A 20,965-nucleotide genomic window follows, 5' to 3' on the forward strand; every position below is an offset into this window, starting at 1 on the left:
TTAAAAAAATCACTAACACTTAGATTCTAAACAATGGTAATATAGGGCGCTTCCTATATTTTTTCTCGCATTTCCTTATTATTCGTTCACTATGAGTTCCGGACACCACAAACGGCTACCGACACGTGGATTACAAGGGCAAAATAACACAAATCGGAATCCACTTTAATCGGGAAAAGCTGTAAGGATACCAAATATCATTATCCCAGAGAACATAAAGTCTCACTTGATAAGATTGGTATGCTTGCAGATAATATATTAACAAAGGGATGTATTTTAACAGAGAAACAAAAGCAATACTTTGAAAGTGTCACTGGATGCTTGATGTCGGATTCCTTGGAACGGCGTAAAAACCTTACCTAATTTTAAAAACAGGGCCTGATTGAACTTAACAAATCGTCTTAAGTAACATAATTAAACATGCATTATTCCATGACTTTGTTGGGCTAATAACTTAAGGTTGGATGGAGTTTGCTTTTTTCATCAGTTGAGCTAATACTTAAGTATTACAATAGTCTTCGCTGTTTTGCTTAGAGATTTTCAAGAGGAACATATTCAGCAGAACTTCATCTACCCAAAAATTATTATAATTAATGGAGATCCTTACCTTGAATAAAGGGTAAATGCTGAAAAAGTGATTCACCAAGTTAACAATTCCAACACGACCCTATGAACGATCTCCCCTTGGCACGATCTCCACCAGGTACAAGACACGATCACAAGGCACTTTGATTGGATGGACGGTATGGGAGATACAAGAGACAATCTGATTGGTTAGACACTTCTGCAACGAGGACCATTCTGCAACGCTACAAACGGTCGGCTCGCGACTTCCTTCAGCAATTCGTACATTCTTGTTTGTACCGCCGTAAACTGAAAACAAACATAAAACGTGTGCTTATTTGACATCTATACCTGTTTTTTTCATAGCATATGCAATTTATACCCAACTTGTTATTTCCAATGAGGTGAAAGGTTGACTCGCGACTTCCTTTAGCAATTCGTACATTCTTGTTTATACTGTAAGCTGAAAACAAAAAACATAGAAAGACATTTCTATAATATGTTTTTTTTCTTTTTTTCCATCTCATGAGATTTCATATTCTAATCCAAATTAAAGTGATTTCTAAAGCGAAATTTTTTTCTCTACCTGCGCGTACCTGAGAAACGAGAAAAAAGCGTCTAAATTGGAAACAGTTTGTTTAACTTCCTCTTCAGCATCTTTTTAGCTCAGTGTTTACATATGAGGAGTAACAAAGTAACGTATTGCTGAAACAACCCAGGAATCCCCTTAGTGTTGCTAGACAAACATTGCTCACGGAACAAGATCAGATTCCTTCAAAAAGTGGGGAAAGAAAGTTTATTTTCGGCCAAAATGTACGAAGCAAAGTGATATTAGAAATGGATCGAACACTTAATAATAGACTCCAAGTGACCATGATAACATCATGGTCTCTTTTAGATTCTTATAATCTTTACGAAAAAAAAAAAAAGAAACGAAGATTCCTCTTTTAATCTGTTTGTTTCCCTGGCAAAAGAAAAAAGGGTGGAAGCTGGTCCTGTGACTATTTTCTACGACGGTATTTAAAAAACGCCAGCCCACAGGCTGACCATGATTGGTTCACTTGTTATTGTTTGTAAGTGAAATAAATGAATATGTATATGTTGTCTTTTCTGTGCACCTATACTTTAGGGGGAAATAGACAGGGGGAGGGAAAAAGAAGAAAAAGTACTGTAAGGATATATTTGATGCAATCAGAAGACCTCTCAGATGTGAGCTTTACCCAGATCCCTCGCTTTCTCACCGAGCACAGGGCCCCGGTAAGAATGCCAGTACTAGGCTACTTAAACGCAGGAAAATATCTCGTGATACAAGATTTATAATAACACTTTATTCATATAATAATGCTAAAATATATATATACAGAAGGAATATAACTGTTTTCTTGTTAACAAAAAATGTCATTATCATCCACCCTTCTCCTCCCCTCATTACAATGTCTCTAAAAATGATTTATTCAAAAAAAATATCTTATTTACAGTTACAGCCCGTGATTCTAAGTGAAAATAACGTCCTTGAGTAGTAATGCGCTAACAATCAAAGTATAGATTTAAAACAACATTTAGTACTCACGACTTGTACTGCATGGCTAAGTTTGCAAAAGAGTTGCATATGACATAAGCAAAACCATATTTTTGAATTTGGCTGGCTATAAAGACTTAACAAAGGAGTTGTTTATTTGATATTACTTCCTAATATAACACGCTATACATCTATTTACATCATGGTATTATAACTCTATGTCATGGTAGATCCAGCCCAGACAGATCTATGTCCACAGGGGGGAGATCAAAGGTTTGCCAATCATCAGTTACATCAACGAGCAGGTCAGAGTAATCATCAAATGCCGGCAATAGACTGCAAGGTTGCTCTGCAAAGAGAGGAAAATAAATATCTAGCAGAAAAGTAAATACTGACATTGTAGGCAGAAAGACCGATAGCAAGCATGTATCCTGTTGGATAACCTGGACAGCAAGCATGTATCCTGTTGGATAACCTAGACAGCAAGCATGTATCCTGTTGGATAACCTAGACAGCAAGCATGTATCCTGTTGGATAACCTAGACAGCAAGCATGTATCCTGTTGGATAACCTAGACAGCAAGCATGTATCCTGTTGGATAACCTAGACAGCAAGCATGTATCCTGTTGGATAACCTAGACAGCAAGCATGTATCCTGTTGGATAACCTAGACAGCAAGCATGTATCCTGTTGGATAACCTGGACAGCAAGCATGTATCCTGTTGGATAACCTGGACAGCAAGCATGTATCCTGTTGGATAACCTAGACAGCAAGCATGTATCCTGTTGGATAACCTGGATAGCAAGCATGTATCCTGTTGGATAACCTGGACAGCAAGCATGTATCCTGTTGGATAACCTGGAATTTTTTTTGCCTTTTGAGATCCATCCATGTAAAATTTAGTGAAATTTGTAAACTTGGTGTTTGGTACCACTTTGGTCTTGTCTATTGAAACGTCACTAACACTTAGAATCGTTTAATGAGCAAAAACATTGTGTGGACCCCAGAGACATAAATGGACTGAGTGTGCATAAAATAACGCTCAAAATCCACCCAGAAAAATGTTTAAATACTTCCAGCCTCTACTATATGTTTAAACATCCCTTCCTTTACAGACTGACCATACCTTCACAAGGCCTTTCCCAAGGCTGTAGGGCATGGTCCATTTTGGGAGTTTCTTCATCTAAGTCATGTGTTCCGCCCGTGAACATACAACCTTCATACAGCCGACCAAAATTTTTAAGGATGAGGCTGACTGCAGAAGATTGTGGTAAATCTTTATCTGGTAAGGAAAGGATAACAAATCAGATAAAAGTTCAGAAAATTTTGACATGAAAAGATTCATGTGAAGCGAATATATACAGAAAAATACCAGAATATCCAGTTAATTTTTGCTATGCACATAGCAAACATCTCTTACTGCATCATTACTAAGTAATCCTGTAGTTCATCCATGCTACCATTTCACGTTCCCACACAATACCAGGTCATACAAAGCATCCATTTCTACTGGCTAATTCAAACAAGTAACTCCGATTTTTTTAATCAATATTGTGAATAAAATATCACACTTAAATCATGTTCGGTAATTTTGGAGTTTTCTTAAGGAAATTTTTTATTTTCAAATTTAATTGAAAACATCCTCGGGGACCCAATGCGACATGGAGACTGGTAGCAGGAGTACGCACGAAAACAAAGAAAGAGGGGGAAAGATGTCATTTTCCCTCTTTCTTTCATCTTCACAAGCACTCCTGCTACTGGTCTAAACGTCTCCCTGGGTCCCCGAGGATGAATCAGAAACAAATCTGTAGCTGATTACTATTCTTTAAAGAGACATCTCTTTTACTATGACTACCATTCTTTAAAGAGACATCTCTTTTACTATTACCTTTATCCACAAAGGCAAACATCTTTTCTTTTTCAAATAGTTCTTTGTCAATTGTTGGTGCTTTCTTAGCAGTGTCAGAGCTGATCTGAAAGGATTGCTTTTTGTTTGTTTTTACTGACATTGAGCCTATGGTCTTAAGCAAATCCTTCCCTCTTGGTGTGGCATGAGAGACCCTGCTCAAGCCAGGAGTCTTTAATGACTTTGCATTTTGTGTCTGAGTGGGTCTCATAGCCAGGCTTTTTTTCCCAGTGTTGGCAGGTGTTTTAAGGGTGTTGCCCAAGTCACCAAGTGCTCTTCGTGGAGTGGCCATGGGGGCATTGCTTGAGTTGGCTTGGAATGTTTTTGCTGGTCCAAAACTTCGCCCTGGAAAGTGAGTAAGTCAGCACACTTATTGATGGAAACTTTCGGGAGTGAAAAAGGAGGGCAATAACATTACAATACTAATGCAGTAACATTACAATAGTGGAACCCCACTCTACAGACAACTGCTTAATATGGACACCCCGTTTTTCTGGACAGTATTCAAATTCCCGACAATATATTCTCTTATAATTTAATCTGCTTTATATGGACACCCGTTAATACGGACAACGGACACTTTTATGTGGCCCGAAAGACATTTTTCATTCAAAATTAACCCAGGTTTACGGACAAAAGAAATTCGAGTTTCGCACTTTCAGGAGATTGATCAAGCTTTTCTAAACTAATGCTCTTAAGCAAAAGACACATCAGGTATGCTAAAAGATAATACAGAGCACAGTAAACAGTGCAAAAGACACATCAGGTATGCTAAAAGATAAAACAGAGCACAGTAAACAGTGCAAAAGACACATCAGGTATGCTAAAAGATAAAACAGAGCACAGTAAACAGTGCATAGGAGAACAGTAACAACTAGGCAAATTCTAGTGTACAAACTGCCTTCTGAGCAAAGTCTTCACAACCTTTGTTGAATTACAGTATAATGAATTCAGTTAAAATAATTGAGTTGAAATTGGCAATCGCAAGGACGATTGAGAAAAGGAGTAGTTATCCTGTTTTGTTGTTTATAAAAATATTGCTATGAATTTGAGTAATAAAGAAATAACCGGAACATGTCACTAGTTCGCAGAAGTACTTTATCCAAGTGTTACTTGATACACAAGTTTTAAATATTAAAATTTCAATATAAAACATGTTGTGTTTCTGTAGCATGAATTCTGAGTGTTTTAAAATGCATTTTTGACGTCTTTTAGGGCAGCCTGCTTGATACGGAAACCCTGAGAATACCGGCACCTATGAAAGTCCCGAGGGTGTCCGTATTAACAGGGTTCCAATGTACTCTAGTATAAAACACAAGATTTAAGTGTGAAGTGCCATCCATAATAAACTTTGAGAGTGGACATTAGAAATCCCAAAATAATTCCATCAATGAATCAGCAATGAGTCCTGATATAAACTAAACCGAAGAAAAAGAAATAATAGTTCCAGCTATCTGAAGATTATCAAGAATAGAATAAGATAAGGATACTTGAAAAATGGATAGGATTCATTAAAGCACTTTTACTTATTAAATAAGAAAGGGAATCATATTTAGCAGAAACAGAAAGTAACTAGCTAAAGTGCATATAAAAGGGTCAAAATATAATAAGTGATGTATAAAAAGTCTTAATTTAAGTTAGAAATAGAGTCAGACAACGTTAAATATAACTTAAGACATGTTTGTCTGTTGGAAATTTCTCGGTGACTGAGGCCTTAAAAATTCTCAACTGAGCAAGGAAGTTTGACGCTTAAGAATACAATTTCTTTACCTTGAGCTCCATTTTTAAGGTTTAGCGGCTGTTGTACGTTCTCTTGATCGATGTGAGGACGAATCGCAGCACTAAGAGAAGACATCTTTTTCTTATCTCGTCTTTGAACAACTGGATTCAAAGATGGCGCTGTCTCTTCATGTTGTTTTACGATGGCTATTTCAACCAATCAGAAGGTGCTAAAAGCCGATTGCGATCATTTATCGACAAACAAATTCAACGACACGAAAGCTTATTGACGCATCTTCATGTTGAACTTTGTAATCAGCCAATCAGCGACAAGCTGGTATCAATCCAAGATGGCGACCGAACAGGGCAATGAGGACTCAATACTTTATGATCTTTTGGTTGATGCAGAGTGGCCTTTAGAAGGGGAAATATTAGTAAGCAAAGTCGCATTAATGTTCTTTTATACAGTATTTTTGATACTTGCCATTTTTTAGGAAATCGTTTTAATAACTGTGGCAACAATCTAAAAAATTACAATGCAGTGTTTATTATGATAACGTGGCATAATTGACTTTTATTTAAGATTATTGTACTGGTGTATTTTTTTTAGGTCAAAATTATATTTATAAAGTAACACGCTTCGTTGTTTGACAAGGAAAGGAGTAACTGAATTTGTATCACTGTTTTCTGTCTAGAGCAAACCAGGGATCGATCTCGGTGATCTCCGAGGCTCCCTCCCCAAGAAATGTTGGACGGTCACACAAAGTAAGACATCCATACCTTTTACTTACGATGACACTGATTGATATAGAAGATTAATTCTATTATTTTTTTATTAGACTCGCTAAAATGGGTCATACATGGAATTCAGCATATATTCAGGTAAATGATAGTCATTATAAAATTTTTGTTTTGTTTTGTGCATGTATATGGGTGCTCAAATCATGGAAATAAAATAGAATTTTGTTTTTTATGATGAGAGGGTTGCAAGACCCAAGAACTCATCAAGCCAGAAGCATCACCCATTACTGTATGTGTATGGGGACATCTGCCAGGGTTAGGTGATTGGGGATGGGGTGGGGGGGGGGGGGGGGCAATACCGGAGGGGGTGCTCTTTTACATATTTATGAGTAATCCAACTCAATTTTTTAAACTAGAATACTGTTCCAAAAAATACATTAATAATCTCAAAGTGAGATGTAAAAAAGGAGGATAAAATTGTCTATTTATCAAATAATCAAGTCTGAAAAACTGGAAAACACATCTTCCATGAATATCCTGTTCATTCTAAGCTCTATGTTGTTGTTTTAGTGGGTCATCATTGGTAGAGGGTATTCCTGCAAAGCTTCATCAGTTTGTCAGTGGAGGGTTAAAGTGGAGAATCGTTTTGTCAAGGTACATTATAAATGCTGGTAGTTGGCTCCTGTTGTCATTTTATATAAATGTTTCTCCACGCTCGGTTGCCTAATACGCTATTGCACATGGGGATACTTAAAGTGTAGTGAAACTGATCTGATAAGGATATTGCACCCCATCTAGAATAATGTATACAGACAAACATAAAGACAGATCTAGAGGAGCACTCCAAAGGAGGCCCTGAAATTGTTATCTGATAGTACAGGGGAGAGTTTTTAGTGCAGGGTATTGTTTTTCAGTTTGTCATGAACAGGATCTTTTCATGGCATATTTAGCTGGTTTCATCCCTAATGCTGACACAAGTTAGGTTTGTTATTTTTTCCCTTGCTCAAAGTCCACTCTTTTTTTCCAAGCCAGAGGTCAGACATGAGTTGCATATGTAGCAGCATTCTAGTGCACACCTTTCTATGCTTTTGGCTCAAATATGTTTTATCTGATCTCTTTTAGACCAGTATATCAGCTACTAATTAATGGATTAACTTTTTTTCAGTGATGGTAGACTAGTTGCCATCTTACAAGAAAACTGCATAGAAATAAGGTACCATCCAATTATTTATTGCATGACTACTTTACAAGAAGTCGTGGGGCGGGGGGCACTCCAGAATAGTAGACAGGGGTGGTCATCCCATCTTTTAAGGTGCGAAATTTCAACCAACTGCTATCCCTTAGGGGATGTTGAAAGATTTTTCTGATTCTATTGCTGAGGGGGTGTGAGGGTGAAAATGGAGAATCAAAACAGAGTTGCAAAATATTCTAATGTTTAAGACTTTTATTCTGTCCTTCTTAAGGAGTGTTTAATGTCTTTCTTCGATTCTGCTATCTCAAAGTTAAAAATCCCTTCAACCACACCCAATTTTCTATCTCTTGGGGGTAAAAATTTCTGTTGACCACACCAAAAGTGCTATCCCTTAGGGTTAAAATTGATTTTTCCAACGATCACATCTGTCTGTTTTTATCAGAGTCCCCCGCCCAGGCAAAAAGTATTTGTCAAATTTTTTATGTATGTGACATGTTTTTTTTCAATAAAGATCCCTGAAAGATCCTCCCAGGCAAAAAATATTTGTCAAATTCTTTATGTATGTGAATTTTTTTTTCAATTAAGATCCCTGAAAGATCCCCCCCCCCCCCAGGCAAAAAATATTTGTCAAATTCTTTATGTATGTGACATTTTTTTTTTCAATAAAGATCCCTGAAAGATCCCCCCCAGGCAAAAAATATTTGTCAAATTCTTTATGTATGTGACATTTTTTTTTTCAATAAAGATCCCTGAAAGATGACTTTGCAACTGTTGTGTCCAAGTGCCCAGGTAATCCTGATTATTCATTTGCACAACAAAATTCTGATTTCAATGTGGGATTTCTGTTTTTGTATATTGTACTGTATGCATAGCAGCTTAGCATTGACAAGACAGGATTTTTTCAAAGTCAATGCCTGATTTCTGTATCCCTCAACCTGTTTTCATTTTTGTAAATAGTGTTGTTGTTGTTGTCTAGTTGAAGAAGACCCCTACCCCCAGTGGAGAAGAGTGGCTTGGAGTCAAGACTGCTCTATGCTGGCTTGCTCCCATAGGTACTGTACATTGGCTGTACCTTTTCTATTGGGAACTATTTTGACCCTTGGGTGACTGAGTATACAGTATTTTGACCCTTGGGTGACTGAGTATACAGTATTTTGACCCTTGGGTGACTGAGTATACAGTATTTTGACCCTTGGGTGACTGAGTATACAGTATTTTGACCCTTGGGTGACTGAGTATACAGTATTTTGATATGAGATCCTGAACTTGATCCCTGCACCATGTGACAAAAAGATCAAACATTGATTATAGTTTTAAAAATACTTTTTTTTGTGGTTAAACACTTTTCTAAAGAGCTTGCACTAAAGGCTAGGATTTTGTCAGAAGGATAGTGGATAGTCCTTTTGAATTATTTTTTGCTCAGAAAGATAAGCAATAATCGAAAAGCCCATACCCTTTAGAAATAGCTTTCCTTACTTTGCTTAAATTTTAAAAAGGACAAAATGGTCATCATTAATATATGAGAAAAATATATTTTTAAATGAATGCCCTATCTCTATTAAGCCTCCCTCCAATTAGCCCCCCTTCTTTTGAGACAATGACAAAAATTAGCCTATTTGTTCTTATAGCAAACTGCTATTGTAAAATATAAGGGGTTTATTAGAGCTTTTACAAAAGCAGTTAGCCATCAAAATTTTGTGAGCCATCAAAGGACTACTTTTTTGTATATGTACGTCTTATATTTCACAGCTCTGGTTTTTTGTGAGCCATCAAAGGACTACTTTTTTGTATATGTACGTCTTATATTTCACAGCTCTGGTTTTTTGTGAGCCATCAAAGGACTACTTTTTTGTATATGTACGTCTTATATTTCACAGCTCTGGTTTTTTGTGAGCCATCAAAGGACTACTTTTTTGTATATGTACGTCTTATATTTCACAGCTCTGTTTTTTTGTGAGCCATCAAAGGACTACTTTTTTGTATATGTACGTCTTATATTTCACAGCTCTGGTTTTTTGTGAGCCATCAAAGGACTACTTTTTTGTATATGTACGTCTTATATTTCACAGCTCTGGTTTTTTGTGAGCCATCAAAGGACTACTTTTTTGTATATGTACGTCTTATATTTCACAGCTCTGGTTTTTTGTGAGCCATCAAAGGACTACTTTTTTGTATATGTATGTCTTATATTTCACAGCTCTGGTTTTTTGTGAGCCATCAAAGGACTACTTTTTTGTATATGTACGTCTTATATTTCACAGCTCTGGTTTTTTGTGAGCCATCAAAGGACTACTTTTTTGTATATGTACGTCTTATATTTCACAGCGCTGGTTTTTTGTGAGCCATCAAAGGACTACTTTTTTGTATATGTACGTCTTATATTTCACAGCGCTGGTTTTTTGTGAGCCATCAAAGGACTACTTTTTTGTATATGTACGTCTTATATTTCACAGCGCTGGTTTTTTGTGAGCCATCAAAGGACTACTTTTTTGTATATGTACGTCTTATATTTCACAGCTCTGGTGAGGTTGCTGTTTATGATCTTGCCGGAGAGTTACTGTTTACAATTCAACAGGTAAAGTACCCTGAGACTTGGTTTATTTATTATTATCTTACCCTTACTGCAGGGCTTCTGGAATTACCCACTTGTGCGGAAGCGCGTAATTTGGATTTCTCCGCATAATCCATGTAATCCACAAATTTCCGCGTAATTTAGCTAAATTTTGAAAGACAAAACATTTAAGTGCACAGCTGATGTGTTCTTTTAAGTGTGTTTACCTCTATTTCTCATAAAAAAAGATTTCGAACTGAATTTCTAAAACAAATAAAATGACTAGGTGCTCTTTGCTAAACCGCGGCCTATGACTAATAATAAAATACCTTTTTTAAATTGACTGGTTGCTAGGAGCCAATGAAAACTTGCTTTTCGCACAAAAAATAAAAAATTTTCAAGTTATTCCGTGCTTTCCTTTGGTACAAAATGGAGTTTGGGCATTACAGTTGATATTCCAGGTAATTTAGCGCGTAATTCAGTAAAGAATCCCGCAAAATTTTGATTTTTAGAGAAAAATGTATTGCAAAATCCCACATAATTTAGCGCGTAATTTAGCAAAGAATCCCGTGTTCTTTTGAGTTTTTCCGTGTAATTCCAGAAGCCCTGTTACTGAGTTTAAAAAATGGGTTTTGTTTTTTCTCCTAGACTTCTCCTGGCTCTGTTGGCCTGCCACTAACCCTCAGCTCTGCTGTCTCTGGTCTTATCTTCATTGAACACAAGAGTAGTGCGCAATGGTAGTCTATAATCTACCTTACATAAATCAACATAGAATCCTGCTAATTTGAACCCCAAGAAAAACAGTAATCATATCATGTTAGTGGGGGGTTGAGGTAATGGGGTGAGCAAGGTTACAGTTTGCATTGGGCCTCATTGAAACTTGTAAATTGATCACTTCAATAGAAAATTGCCCACTTTTTGGAAGCCGGGGGGGGGGGTGTACCCCCTAGTACATCCTTTAATTTTTTTTTTTTTAATTTGGGCCTAAAGCTCAAATTATGTATTGGAATTTTCAAAATCTTGTGCAGAACCCAGGGAAAATTATACTGAAATTTAGGGGTGTTTCAAAGCTCAAGCTCCGGAATGCAGTATACATAGGTGTATAATTATAAATGCAGACAGTTCCTACAGTTACCTTTTCTAATAGATAGAGTTGCACATTTATTAGGTTTATTATTATAGTCTATTGTTAGTCACTGATTAAGTTTTGTTTCTGGTTTCTCAAAAATTGTATCTTTTTCAGGGCTGCAGAGCTTCTAGTAATTCATTATGATGGATCCCTTACCAACTACTCAGTGAGGTGAGCTAATTTAATCTGCTAACCTGTTAGGCTGTATGTGTGTTTGTGTGCACTCAAGCAGAATGAGTTGGGTCTTTAGCCTGTTAGCTTATTACTCTGAATCAAGGCTGAATCAAGGACATCTTATCAAAAAATACTTATATTTTGAAGATTAAACTGCATGATAGTATTTTACCCAATAATATAGTATATAAAATCATACAGTCCACTAGCATTGTTAAGAATGTCTTGTAAAGAAAATGTGTACAAGTTCACTCCAAGCTAGTTTGAATTTGTTTTATGGCAAGCTTTTTCACACATGCAATGCACAAATCAGGACCTCAACACTGTTTTAGTGCTACTGGGTGTGTACTAAAAAATTGCCTTTTAAGTCAGGTTGGTTAAGTCTTGGTTGATGAAGTTTTGTGTTCCCCTTAGCCCAACGAATGGATACCAAGAGAATCACCGGTTTTCCTTCTCACATGTTCTTCACCATGGCGTGTACTGCATGCTGTACCATCCCCAGTACAATATGTTACTATTAGGGGCTACTGCTGAGAGACACGCCAATTCCATTGCTGGTGGGTGTCATAAAATATAATACAATCATCACAAACACAAAGAAAAAAATATTGTTTAGTGTCCCTTATTGTCATTGTGTCAAACCCCCTTACAGCAAAAAGCTACTGTAGAACGGCTCCTGATTATACATAGTCCTTGGTCAACAACGACATCTGTGCTCAAGAATTCGAGCTAATCACTAGAGAGAAGCGCGATGAGATGCTCCAATCTATTAGAAGGAAGCTTGCAAGCAGGATTGCTGGCACATGCTAAGACATCTTTGTACCTTTACTCATTTTTAGATGATGTTCCTACTCCTCTGGACTGTGGACTGTCTGCCTGGAGAATTCTCTCTGGTTTTCCACACTATAAACTGATTGAGGATGATCACATTGAAATAAAGGTAACACTTACAAAACCTGATCAACATCAATGATCCACTGCTGGTTTGGCACTGCAGATCCACTGCCAGGCCAGACTGCAGATCGGACAATTTCAAGTTAGATCGATAGCCTCTAACCATGTTCTTCTTGGACTCCTCTTTTAGCTCCAGCCCTTATCATCAAGGTTCATGGGAGAAATTGGGCTTGAACAAGTTTCTCAGTTTTTGCTCACCAAGCAAACTATGTGGGCACTACCCAAAGGTTCAAAAGTGCTTGACCCTCAAGCACATTATTCACCATGTTTAAGTTAAGAATTTCGTTTTTCAGGCGGGTTCTGACATGCTGAAGAGAATAACAAAGTTGTCCCCTTTTAGATCTGTGGCGGGAAAGGTAAAACTTATTCATCATGCACTTCTTTTTTCAAGAGTATTTCACATATGATTGATAAGCACTTGTAATTTACCACATGCTCATGATTTGCTGAGGGTGAGTTGTGCAGTGTTATAGGTATCATATGGAAGAAACGTTCCCCCCAAATTCTAGGAAAATGTTAATAGTATGTGATTATTCCATGGAGTCTCTTAATATGTTTCTAAATGACCCCTCCCAGAAATCATTTCCCCTGTTGCTAAGATTGATTAGCCTATCCACTTATGCCAAAAACTTAGGATCTCCATATATCTCAAAGACCCCTACCTGAAATCTTTACCCCTTGTTTTCAGGATGGCATTATTAGCCTGTGCTTATCCCCTGATGGTAGCAAGCTGGCGGCTGTACACTTGTCAGGGACCCTAACCATGTGGGAAGTGCCATCGCTGAGACATAGCTATGCTTGGAGTGCGATGGACCAGCCTGCGGTGGAGGACCCAGAGGCTGACATTGCATTTCAAGGGCTCAAGAGAAAACGGGAGACTAAAGGTGAAGGGAAGGACTGCTAGGCAACTTTACTTGCTTGCTCTGATACAACAATAGACATAGATTCACACACCACATCCATGAATACTGAAAAAGGAAGAATAAAGGTGAGAGGAGAAGCAACTTTACTTGCTTGCTATGATACAACAGTAGACATAGATTCACACACCACATCCATGAATACTGAAAAATGGAAGAATAATGATACAACAATTAGGGATTATCACACCAATGCTTTGCATTTTGCAAGAATGTGCTTATATCCTCCTATTTTTATGTTCTGATGTAGATGAAATGTTCTTTGGGCTGACTGCAGTGAGCTGGTGGTCACCTGAGGTAACCATAAGTGCCTATAGGGAAATCCCCTCAACCAAGACTTATTGCATTTGGCCAAATAATGGTCACAGTTATTTATCACTTCAGTCATGGTTGTTGTTTCTTAACAACCAGAAGCTCCTCGGAAAGGATTCGAGCATTATACCAACAAAGACCCTGTTGACATCCATAATCCACTTCATAATCCGAGCCCTACACCCCTAATAGCGCGACTGATATCTCCCCTTACAAAACAAACACACATGACGCTTTTATTTTCGTAATAATATCAATCACACGTTAAATAGGAATACATTCTGCCGTGCACCCTTGCTTATAGTTATACAAGGAATACACTGGCTTCAGGAAACGTTATTTGTCTGTCATAATAGCTATCAACTGCTAAGCAAATTTAATGTAGGGGTAACTCCTATCGGCAAATAAGTTATCTGGAACTCATACCAGGATTGATAGTGAGTCAAAAAAGCATCTATTTCCATGCACCAATGTATTTTTTATATATTGTTACAGGCCCTCATTCTCTCTCACAGCAAAGGTGCAGTCACAGTTACCAAGATCAGAGAAAGGTATTCAAAATATCTCCTGCTAATTCCAATGGACTGTTTTTCAGAAAATTGGGGTGTTTAATGCAAGAGCGAAGCATCTTTCAAAACCTCATAAAAAAGGTTTCAAGAGGGCTTTTAATAGACTCTGGCCTGATAAAGCCTCATATTCACGCCTAGCTTCCACAGTACCTCCATTATCTTTTGAATGGGCCATTGCAATCCTTTAGTGAGGGAGAAGGTAAATATCGCAGGCACATGTTGGATTTCCTAGTACTTGTGTTGCGTCATAAATCTTTCCATCACTGGCGTAAATGACATTCTTATTTTTTTGTTATTCCTAATGGGGCATGGACGATTCAAGACCTTAACCTTTACATTAGACATCTAACGGTGTAATACTTAAAAGTACTGGATGGACAAACCGCTTGTCCTGCTGTAAGCTATCCAGGCGCCACAGAGGATAGGTCTTGTCCCGTTTTGTCCGTTTTATGTTACAACTTAAGGTCCAATATTTATTTGAATGTATGGTATTTGATGATTTCAGTTTGCATAACCTGCTGGGAACATCTCCCGAGTGGTGTGAGCCATGGTCACAGACTACTCAAGCGCACAATGGAGGCTTTCTTATCCTAGAGGTACATACACTTGGCACAGCGTAAGCCCTGGTTTGATGTTTGGGGTTCCTGTGGTTGGCCATAAGACAAGAGGGGTTGAGAAGAGTCAACCCAGATAAGAGGAAAGGGGTTCGCATGACGTAACATCATCAACCACAGAAAACTCGAAGCACATTAGGGTACCCGAAAAAAAGACCAGGGGCTTATGGATTCTTTATTAGCTTTGCCACTTTACACGAATAAATAAAATGAAAACGGGACGACAAGTGGCATGGACACCTCAATACGATTAGTTGTATTTTACAGTGTGGGTTTTGTTTTATCACTGGAAACTCAATCGATCAGATCATTCACCGACATCATGGATTTGAGCCTATGAACAGTCCCGTGGGGGAGCGGAATAGCAAAATTATTAAAAGATGCGGGAGGGGGGTGGGATTTTTGCGATGCGCTGACTTTCTGCCACAAGTAACTTTAGGACTCTGTTAACAACTTATCATCTTTAAGCGGTCATCAACATTTGACGTTTTATAAGGCTTCCACTTCCTTCGAGGATGGCTGACAAGTCAGTTCATTATTAGTTAGATAAATTAGCACTTTTACACTTTTTTCACTTGACCGGTTACTGACTGGTCAAACCTGCTTGTCTTGTTATAGTGCGAGAACACTATTCGCTCATCACGTGGAGGCAAAGTGTCAATCAGTGAAGATGAAAGGGGCGAGTTGCCACACAGCGACGATGAAGACAGCGAAGACGAGGAAGCAACATTCGGGACAAAGTCCAGACACTTCGCCAGCCAGGTAAACAATGAACCGTGGTATGACTAGAAAGACTACAGATCGCCAGCCAGGTAAACAATGAACCGTGGTATGACTAGAAAGACTACAGATCGCCAGCCAGGTAAACAATGAACCGTGGTATGACTAGAAAGACTACACTTCGCCAGCCAGGTAAACAATGAACCGTGGTATGACTAGAAAGACTATAGATCGCTAGCCAGGTAAACAATGAACCGTGGTATGCTTAGAAAGACTATAGATCGCTAGCCAGGTAAACAATGAACCGTGGTATGACTAGAAAGACTACAGATCGCCAGCCAGGTAAACAATGAACCGTGGTATGACTAGAAAGACTACAGATCGCTAGCCAGGTAAACAGTGAACCATGGTATGACTAGAAAGACTAAAGATGGCCAGCCAGGTAAACAGTGAACCGTGGTATGACTAGAAAGACTACAGATCGCTAGCCAGGTAAACAATGAACCGTGGTATGACTAGAAAGACTACAGATCGCCAGCCAGGTAAACAATGAACCGTGGTATGACCAGAAAGACTAAAGATGGCCAGCCAGGTAAACAGTGAACCATGGTATGCTTAGAAAGACTAAAGATGGCCAGCCAGGTAAACAATGAACCGTGGTATGACCAGAAAGACTAAAGATGGCCAGCCAGGTAAACAGTGAACCATGGTATGCTTAGAAAGACTAAAGATCGCCAGCCAGGTAAACAATGAACCGTGGTATGACCAGAAAGACTAAAGATGGCCAGCCAGGTAAACAATGAACCATGGTATGCTTAGAAAGACTAAAGATGGCCAGCCAGGTAAACAATGAACCGTGGCATGACTAGAAAGACTAAAGATAGCCAGCCAGGTAAACAGTGAACCGTGGTATGACTAGAAAGACTATAGATGGCCAGCCAGGTAAACAATGAACCGTGGTATGACTAGAAAGACCACAGATCGCCAGCCAGGTAAACAATGAACCGTGGTATGCTTAGAAAGACTAAAGATGGCCAGCCAGGTAAACAATGAACCGTGGTATGACTAGAAAGACTAAAGATAGCCAGCCAGGTAAACAATGAACCGTGGTATGACTAGAAAGACTAAAGATGGCCAGCCAGGTAAACAGTGAACCTTGGTATGACTAGAAAGACTACAGATGGCCAGCCAGGTAAACAATGAACCGTGGTATGACTAGAAAGACTACAGATGGCCAGCCAGGTAAACAATGAACCGTGGTATGACTAGAAAGACTAAAGATGGCCAGCCAGGTAAACAATGAACCGTGGTATGACTAGAAAGACTACAGATCGCCAGCCAGGTAAACAATGAACCGTGGTATGACTAGAAATGAACCATGGTATGACTAGAAAGACTAAAGATGGCCAGCCAGGTAAACAGTGAACCTTGGTATGACTAGAAAGACTACAGATCGCCAGCCAGGTAAACAATGAACCGTGGTATGACTAGAAAGACTAAAGATGGCCAGCCAGGTAAACAATGAACCGTGGTATGACTAGAAAGACTACAGATCGCCAGCCAGGTAAACAATGAACCGTGGTATGACTAGAAAGACTAAAGATGGCCAGCCAGGTAAACAGTGAACCATGGTATGACTAGAAAGACTACAGATGGCCAGCCAGGTAAACAATGAACCGTGGTATGACTAGAAAGACTACAGATGGCCAGCCAGGTAAACAGTGAACCATGGTATGACTAGAAAGACTAAAGATGGCCAGCCAGGTAAACAGTGAACCATGGTATGACTAGAAAGACTACAGATGGCCAGCCAGGTAAACAGTGAACCGTGGTATGACTAGAAAGACCACAGACCGCCAGCCAGGTAAACAATGAACCGTGGTATGACTAGAAAGACTACAGATGGCCAGCCAGGTAAACAGTGAACCGTGGTATGACTAGAAAGACTACAGATCGCTAGCCAGGTAAACAATGAACCGTGGTATGACTAGAAAGACTACAGATCGCCAGCCAGGTAAACAATGAACCGTGGTATGACTAGAAAGACTAAAGATGGCCAGCCAGGTAAACAGTGAACCATGGTATGACCAGAAAGACTACAGATCGCTAGCCAGGTAAACAGTGAACCATGGTATGACTAGAAAGACTAAAGATGGCCAGCCAGGTAAACAGTGAACCGTGGTATGACTAGAAAGACTACAGATGGCCAGCCAGGTAAACAATGAACCTTGGTATGACTAGAAAGACTACAGATGGCCAGCCAGGTAAACAGTGAACCATGGTATGACTAGAAAGACTAAAGATGGCCAGCCAGGTAAACAGTGAACCATGGTATGACCAGAAAGACTACAGATCGCTAGCCAGGTAAACAGTGAACCATGGTATGACTAGAAAGACTAAAGATGGCCAGCCAGGTAAACAGTGAACCGTGGTATGACTAGAAAGACTACAGATCGCTAGCCAGGTAAACAATGAACCGTGGTATGACTAGAAAGACTACAGATCGCCAGCCAGGTAAACAATGAACCGTGGTATGACTAGAAAGACTAAAGATGGCCAGCCAGGTAAACAGTGAACCATGGTATGACCAGAAAGACTACAGATCGCTAGCCAGGTAAACAGTGAACCATGGTATGACTAGAAAGACTAAAGATGGCCAGCCAGGTAAACAGTGAACCGTGGTATGACTAGAAAGACTACAGATCGCTAGCCAGGTAAACAATGAACCGTGGTATGACTAGAAAGACTAAAGATGGCCAGCCAGGTAAACAGTGAACCATGGTATGACCAGAAAGACTACAGATCGCTAGCCAGGTAAACAGTAAACCATGGTATGACTAGAAAGACTAAAGATGGCCAGCCAGGTAAACAGTGAACCGTGGTATGACTAGAAAGACTACAGATCGCTAGCCAGGTAAACTATGAACCGTGGTATGACTAGAAAGACTAAAGATGGCCAGCCAGGTAAACAATGAACCGTGGTATGACTAGAAAGACTAAAGATGGCCAGCCAGGTAAACAGTGAACCATGGTATGACTAGAAAGACTACAGATCGCCAGTCAGGTAAACAATGAACCGTGGTATGACTAGAAAGACTACAGATGGCCAGCCAGGTAAACAGTGAACCATGGTATGACTAGAAAGACTACAGATAGCCAGTCAGGTAAACAATGAACCGTGGTATGACCAGAAAGACTAAAGATGGCCAGCCAGGTAAACAATGAACCGTGGTATGACTAGAAAGACTACAGATGGCCAGCCAGGTAAACAATGAACCGTGGTATGACTAGAAAGACTACAGATCGCCAGCCAGGTAAACAATGAACCGTGGTATGACTAGAAAGACTACAGATCGCCAGCCAGGTAAACAATAAACCGTGGTATGACTAGAAAGACTACAGATCGCCAGCCAGGTAAACAATAAACCGTGGTATGACTAGAAAGACTACAGATCGCCAGCCAGGTAAACAATGAACCGTGGTATGACTAGAAAGACTACAGATCGCCAGCCAGGTAAACAATAAACCGTGGTATGACTAGAAAGACTACAGATCGCCAGCCAGGTAAACAATAAACCGTGGTATGACTAGAAAGACTACAGATCGCCAGCCAGGTAAACAATGAACCGTGGTATGACTAGAAAGACTACAGATCGCCAGCCAGGTAAACAATGAACCGTGGTATGACTAGAAAGACTACAGATCGCCAGCCAGATAAACAGTGAACCATGGTATGACCAGAAAGACGAGAGGCAAGCTTTGGAAAAAAACCTAATCTGCGTAGGCGTGGTGTCAATTAATTGACAAAATATTTAAATGGGATGTCTTTGCTCCTCTGATAACCGAGTAGTTTTTGCTGACGTCTGGAGCGTTGGGTCTTGTCGGAACAAACGATAAGGCTTCCAATGAACCAGTTGCAGTGTGACCGGAACCACAAGAAAATTGGCTTCTATTCTAGTCGACATGCAGACTCGAAGCTAGTGGTGAGCAAAGAAAGCGTGACTTTGACTACCCAGGCCTATCAGCTTAGATAAGCATTGACCATCCCTCTTTCCTTGTTGCGGATGCCTCCATGATTCTTTTATAATAATTTTGTAGGTGATGTTCTTCCTGACTGAAAGCGAACGTTTCCAGCCTCCCGTCAAGCGACCAAAGTAAGTTCTCTCTTACGGCAACTTTGGCGCAATTCACTGATCTAGACACGCTTCGTTTCTCAAGGGGCTCCCCTGAAATAGGGTACACAGCAAGATGTTCTGTTTGCGAATCAATTGCTAGTTGGCCGCACAAAATGCATTTCATGTTTTTCATTTTCCCGAAGAGGTAAATATCTATCAACGATTACATTCCTTGTATTCGGCAGCATTCAAAGGTTTGTGTGAGTGATGTGTACTTTGCTGAATTCCCAGGATCCTTCATCGTACATACAGACTGGTTTGCATCCGCTCAACAACGCCGGAGGAACTATATGCACGTAAGGTATGAGCTAGTGGCCACGCAAAACATCATTCACGTAAGGTATGAGCTAGTGGCCACGCAAAACATCATTCACGTAAGGTATGAGCTAGTGGCCACGCAAAACATCATTCACGTAAGGTATGAGCTAGTGGCCACGCAAAACATCATTCACGTAAGGTATGAGCTAGTGGCCACGCAAAACATCATTCACGTAAGGTATGAGCTAGTGGCCACGCAAAACATCATTCACGTAAGGTATGAGCTAGTGGTCACGCAAAACATCAGTCACGTAAGGTATGAGCTATTGGTCACGCAAAACATCAGTCACGTTAGGTATGAGCTAGTGGTCACGCCAAACATCAGTCACGTAAGGTATGAGCTAGTGGTCACGCAAAACATCAGTCACGTAAGGTATGAGCTAGTGGTCACGCAAAACATCAGTCACGTTAGGTATGTATGAGCTAGTGGTCACGCCAAAATCAGTCACGTAAGGAATGTAGAAGTCATACAAGGAGCGTGACGCGCAATGAAGAAGTCAGGCCCAAGCAGTGGATGCGTGATGTATATAACCCACACAACTTCTGTTACACAACATTGGGTAGTCACAAGGTACCAGTCTCGTAAGGTATGAGTCACGCAATGAATAAGTCACACATGATATAAGTCACACATGATATAAGTCACACAAGGTATGTCACACAAGGTATGAGTCACACAAGGTATGAGTCACGCAAGGTATAAGTCACAGAATGTGTGAGTAAAGCAGGAGAGGCACGTTAAGTACGAATTACGCAAGGTCACATAATCTATGGGCATCGTGTTGTAAGTCAGGAAAAAGCCGATGTAGCAAAGGCTATTTTGATTGGAGCTACAACAATGAAATATATTTATTTCAAATTTAGTCATAGCCAATATCTCTTTTTTT

General features: G+C 39.5%; 2 protein-coding genes across 3 annotated transcripts in view; one reads left to right on the top strand and one right to left on the bottom strand.

Moving 5' to 3' along the window:
- Positions 1-1,872: 1,872 nt before the first annotated feature.
- On the bottom strand, positions 1,873-5,918 carry LOC5517798. Its single transcript, XM_001637750.3, has 4 exons — positions 5,761-5,918; positions 3,973-4,335; positions 3,211-3,366; positions 1,873-2,432 (listed from the first exon to the last, which is right to left on the bottom strand). The coding sequence occupies exons 1-4, from the start codon at positions 5,843-5,845 to the stop codon at positions 2,305-2,307; spliced, it is 732 nt and encodes a 243-aa protein (XP_001637800.1). The 5' UTR covers positions 5,846-5,918; the 3' UTR covers positions 1,873-2,304.
- A 109-nt stretch (positions 5,919-6,027) lies between these two features.
- Positions 6,028-20,965, top strand: part of LOC116601443 (NBAS subunit of NRZ tethering complex) — a 51,561-nt gene continuing 36,623 nt past the window's right edge. For both annotated transcript variants that reach the window (XM_048727558.1, XM_048727559.1), the window contains exons 1-20: positions 6,028-6,143; positions 6,405-6,474; positions 6,549-6,591; positions 7,021-7,104; positions 7,616-7,663; positions 8,388-8,431; positions 8,619-8,694; positions 10,160-10,217; positions 10,842-10,930; positions 11,437-11,493; positions 11,911-12,053; positions 12,336-12,436; positions 12,744-12,806; positions 13,139-13,334; positions 13,621-13,667; positions 14,178-14,233; positions 14,757-14,847; positions 15,484-15,627; positions 19,684-19,739; positions 19,992-20,061. In XM_048727558.1, coding sequence (XP_048583515.1) covers positions 6,060-6,143; positions 6,405-6,474; positions 6,549-6,591; positions 7,021-7,104; positions 7,616-7,663; positions 8,388-8,431; positions 8,619-8,694; positions 10,160-10,217; positions 10,842-10,930; positions 11,437-11,493; positions 11,911-12,053; positions 12,336-12,436; positions 12,744-12,806; positions 13,139-13,334; positions 13,621-13,667; positions 14,178-14,233; positions 14,757-14,847; positions 15,484-15,627; positions 19,684-19,739; positions 19,992-20,061 — 1,620 coding nt within the window. In that variant the 5' untranslated portion in view covers positions 6,028-6,059. The remainder of the gene's footprint in view (positions 6,144-6,404; positions 6,475-6,548; positions 6,592-7,020; positions 7,105-7,615; positions 7,664-8,387; positions 8,432-8,618; positions 8,695-10,159; positions 10,218-10,841; positions 10,931-11,436; positions 11,494-11,910; positions 12,054-12,335; positions 12,437-12,743; positions 12,807-13,138; positions 13,335-13,620; positions 13,668-14,177; positions 14,234-14,756; positions 14,848-15,483; positions 15,628-19,683; positions 19,740-19,991; positions 20,062-20,965) is intronic.

Source organism: Nematostella vectensis, chromosome 5, assembly GCF_932526225.1.
Source record: "Nematostella vectensis chromosome 5, jaNemVect1.1, whole genome shotgun sequence".
NCBI lineage: Eukaryota > Metazoa > Cnidaria > Anthozoa > Actiniaria > Edwardsiidae > Nematostella > Nematostella vectensis.

Excerpts from the sequence above, each read along its gene's own strand:
- LOC5517798 (XM_001637750.3), bottom strand. The coding sequence starts at position 5,845 with ATGTCTTCTCTTAGTGCTGCGATTCGTCCTCACATCGATCAAGAGAAC. Across the intron at positions 3,367-3,972 it reads GTTTGCCTTTGTGGATAAAG|ATAAAGATTTACCACAATCT; the intron begins GTAATAGTAAAA and ends TTTCCTTACCAG. Across the intron at positions 2,433-3,210 it reads TTGGGAAAGGCCTTGTGAAG|AGCAACCTTGCAGTCTATTG; the intron begins GTATGGTCAGTC and ends CTCTCTTTGCAG.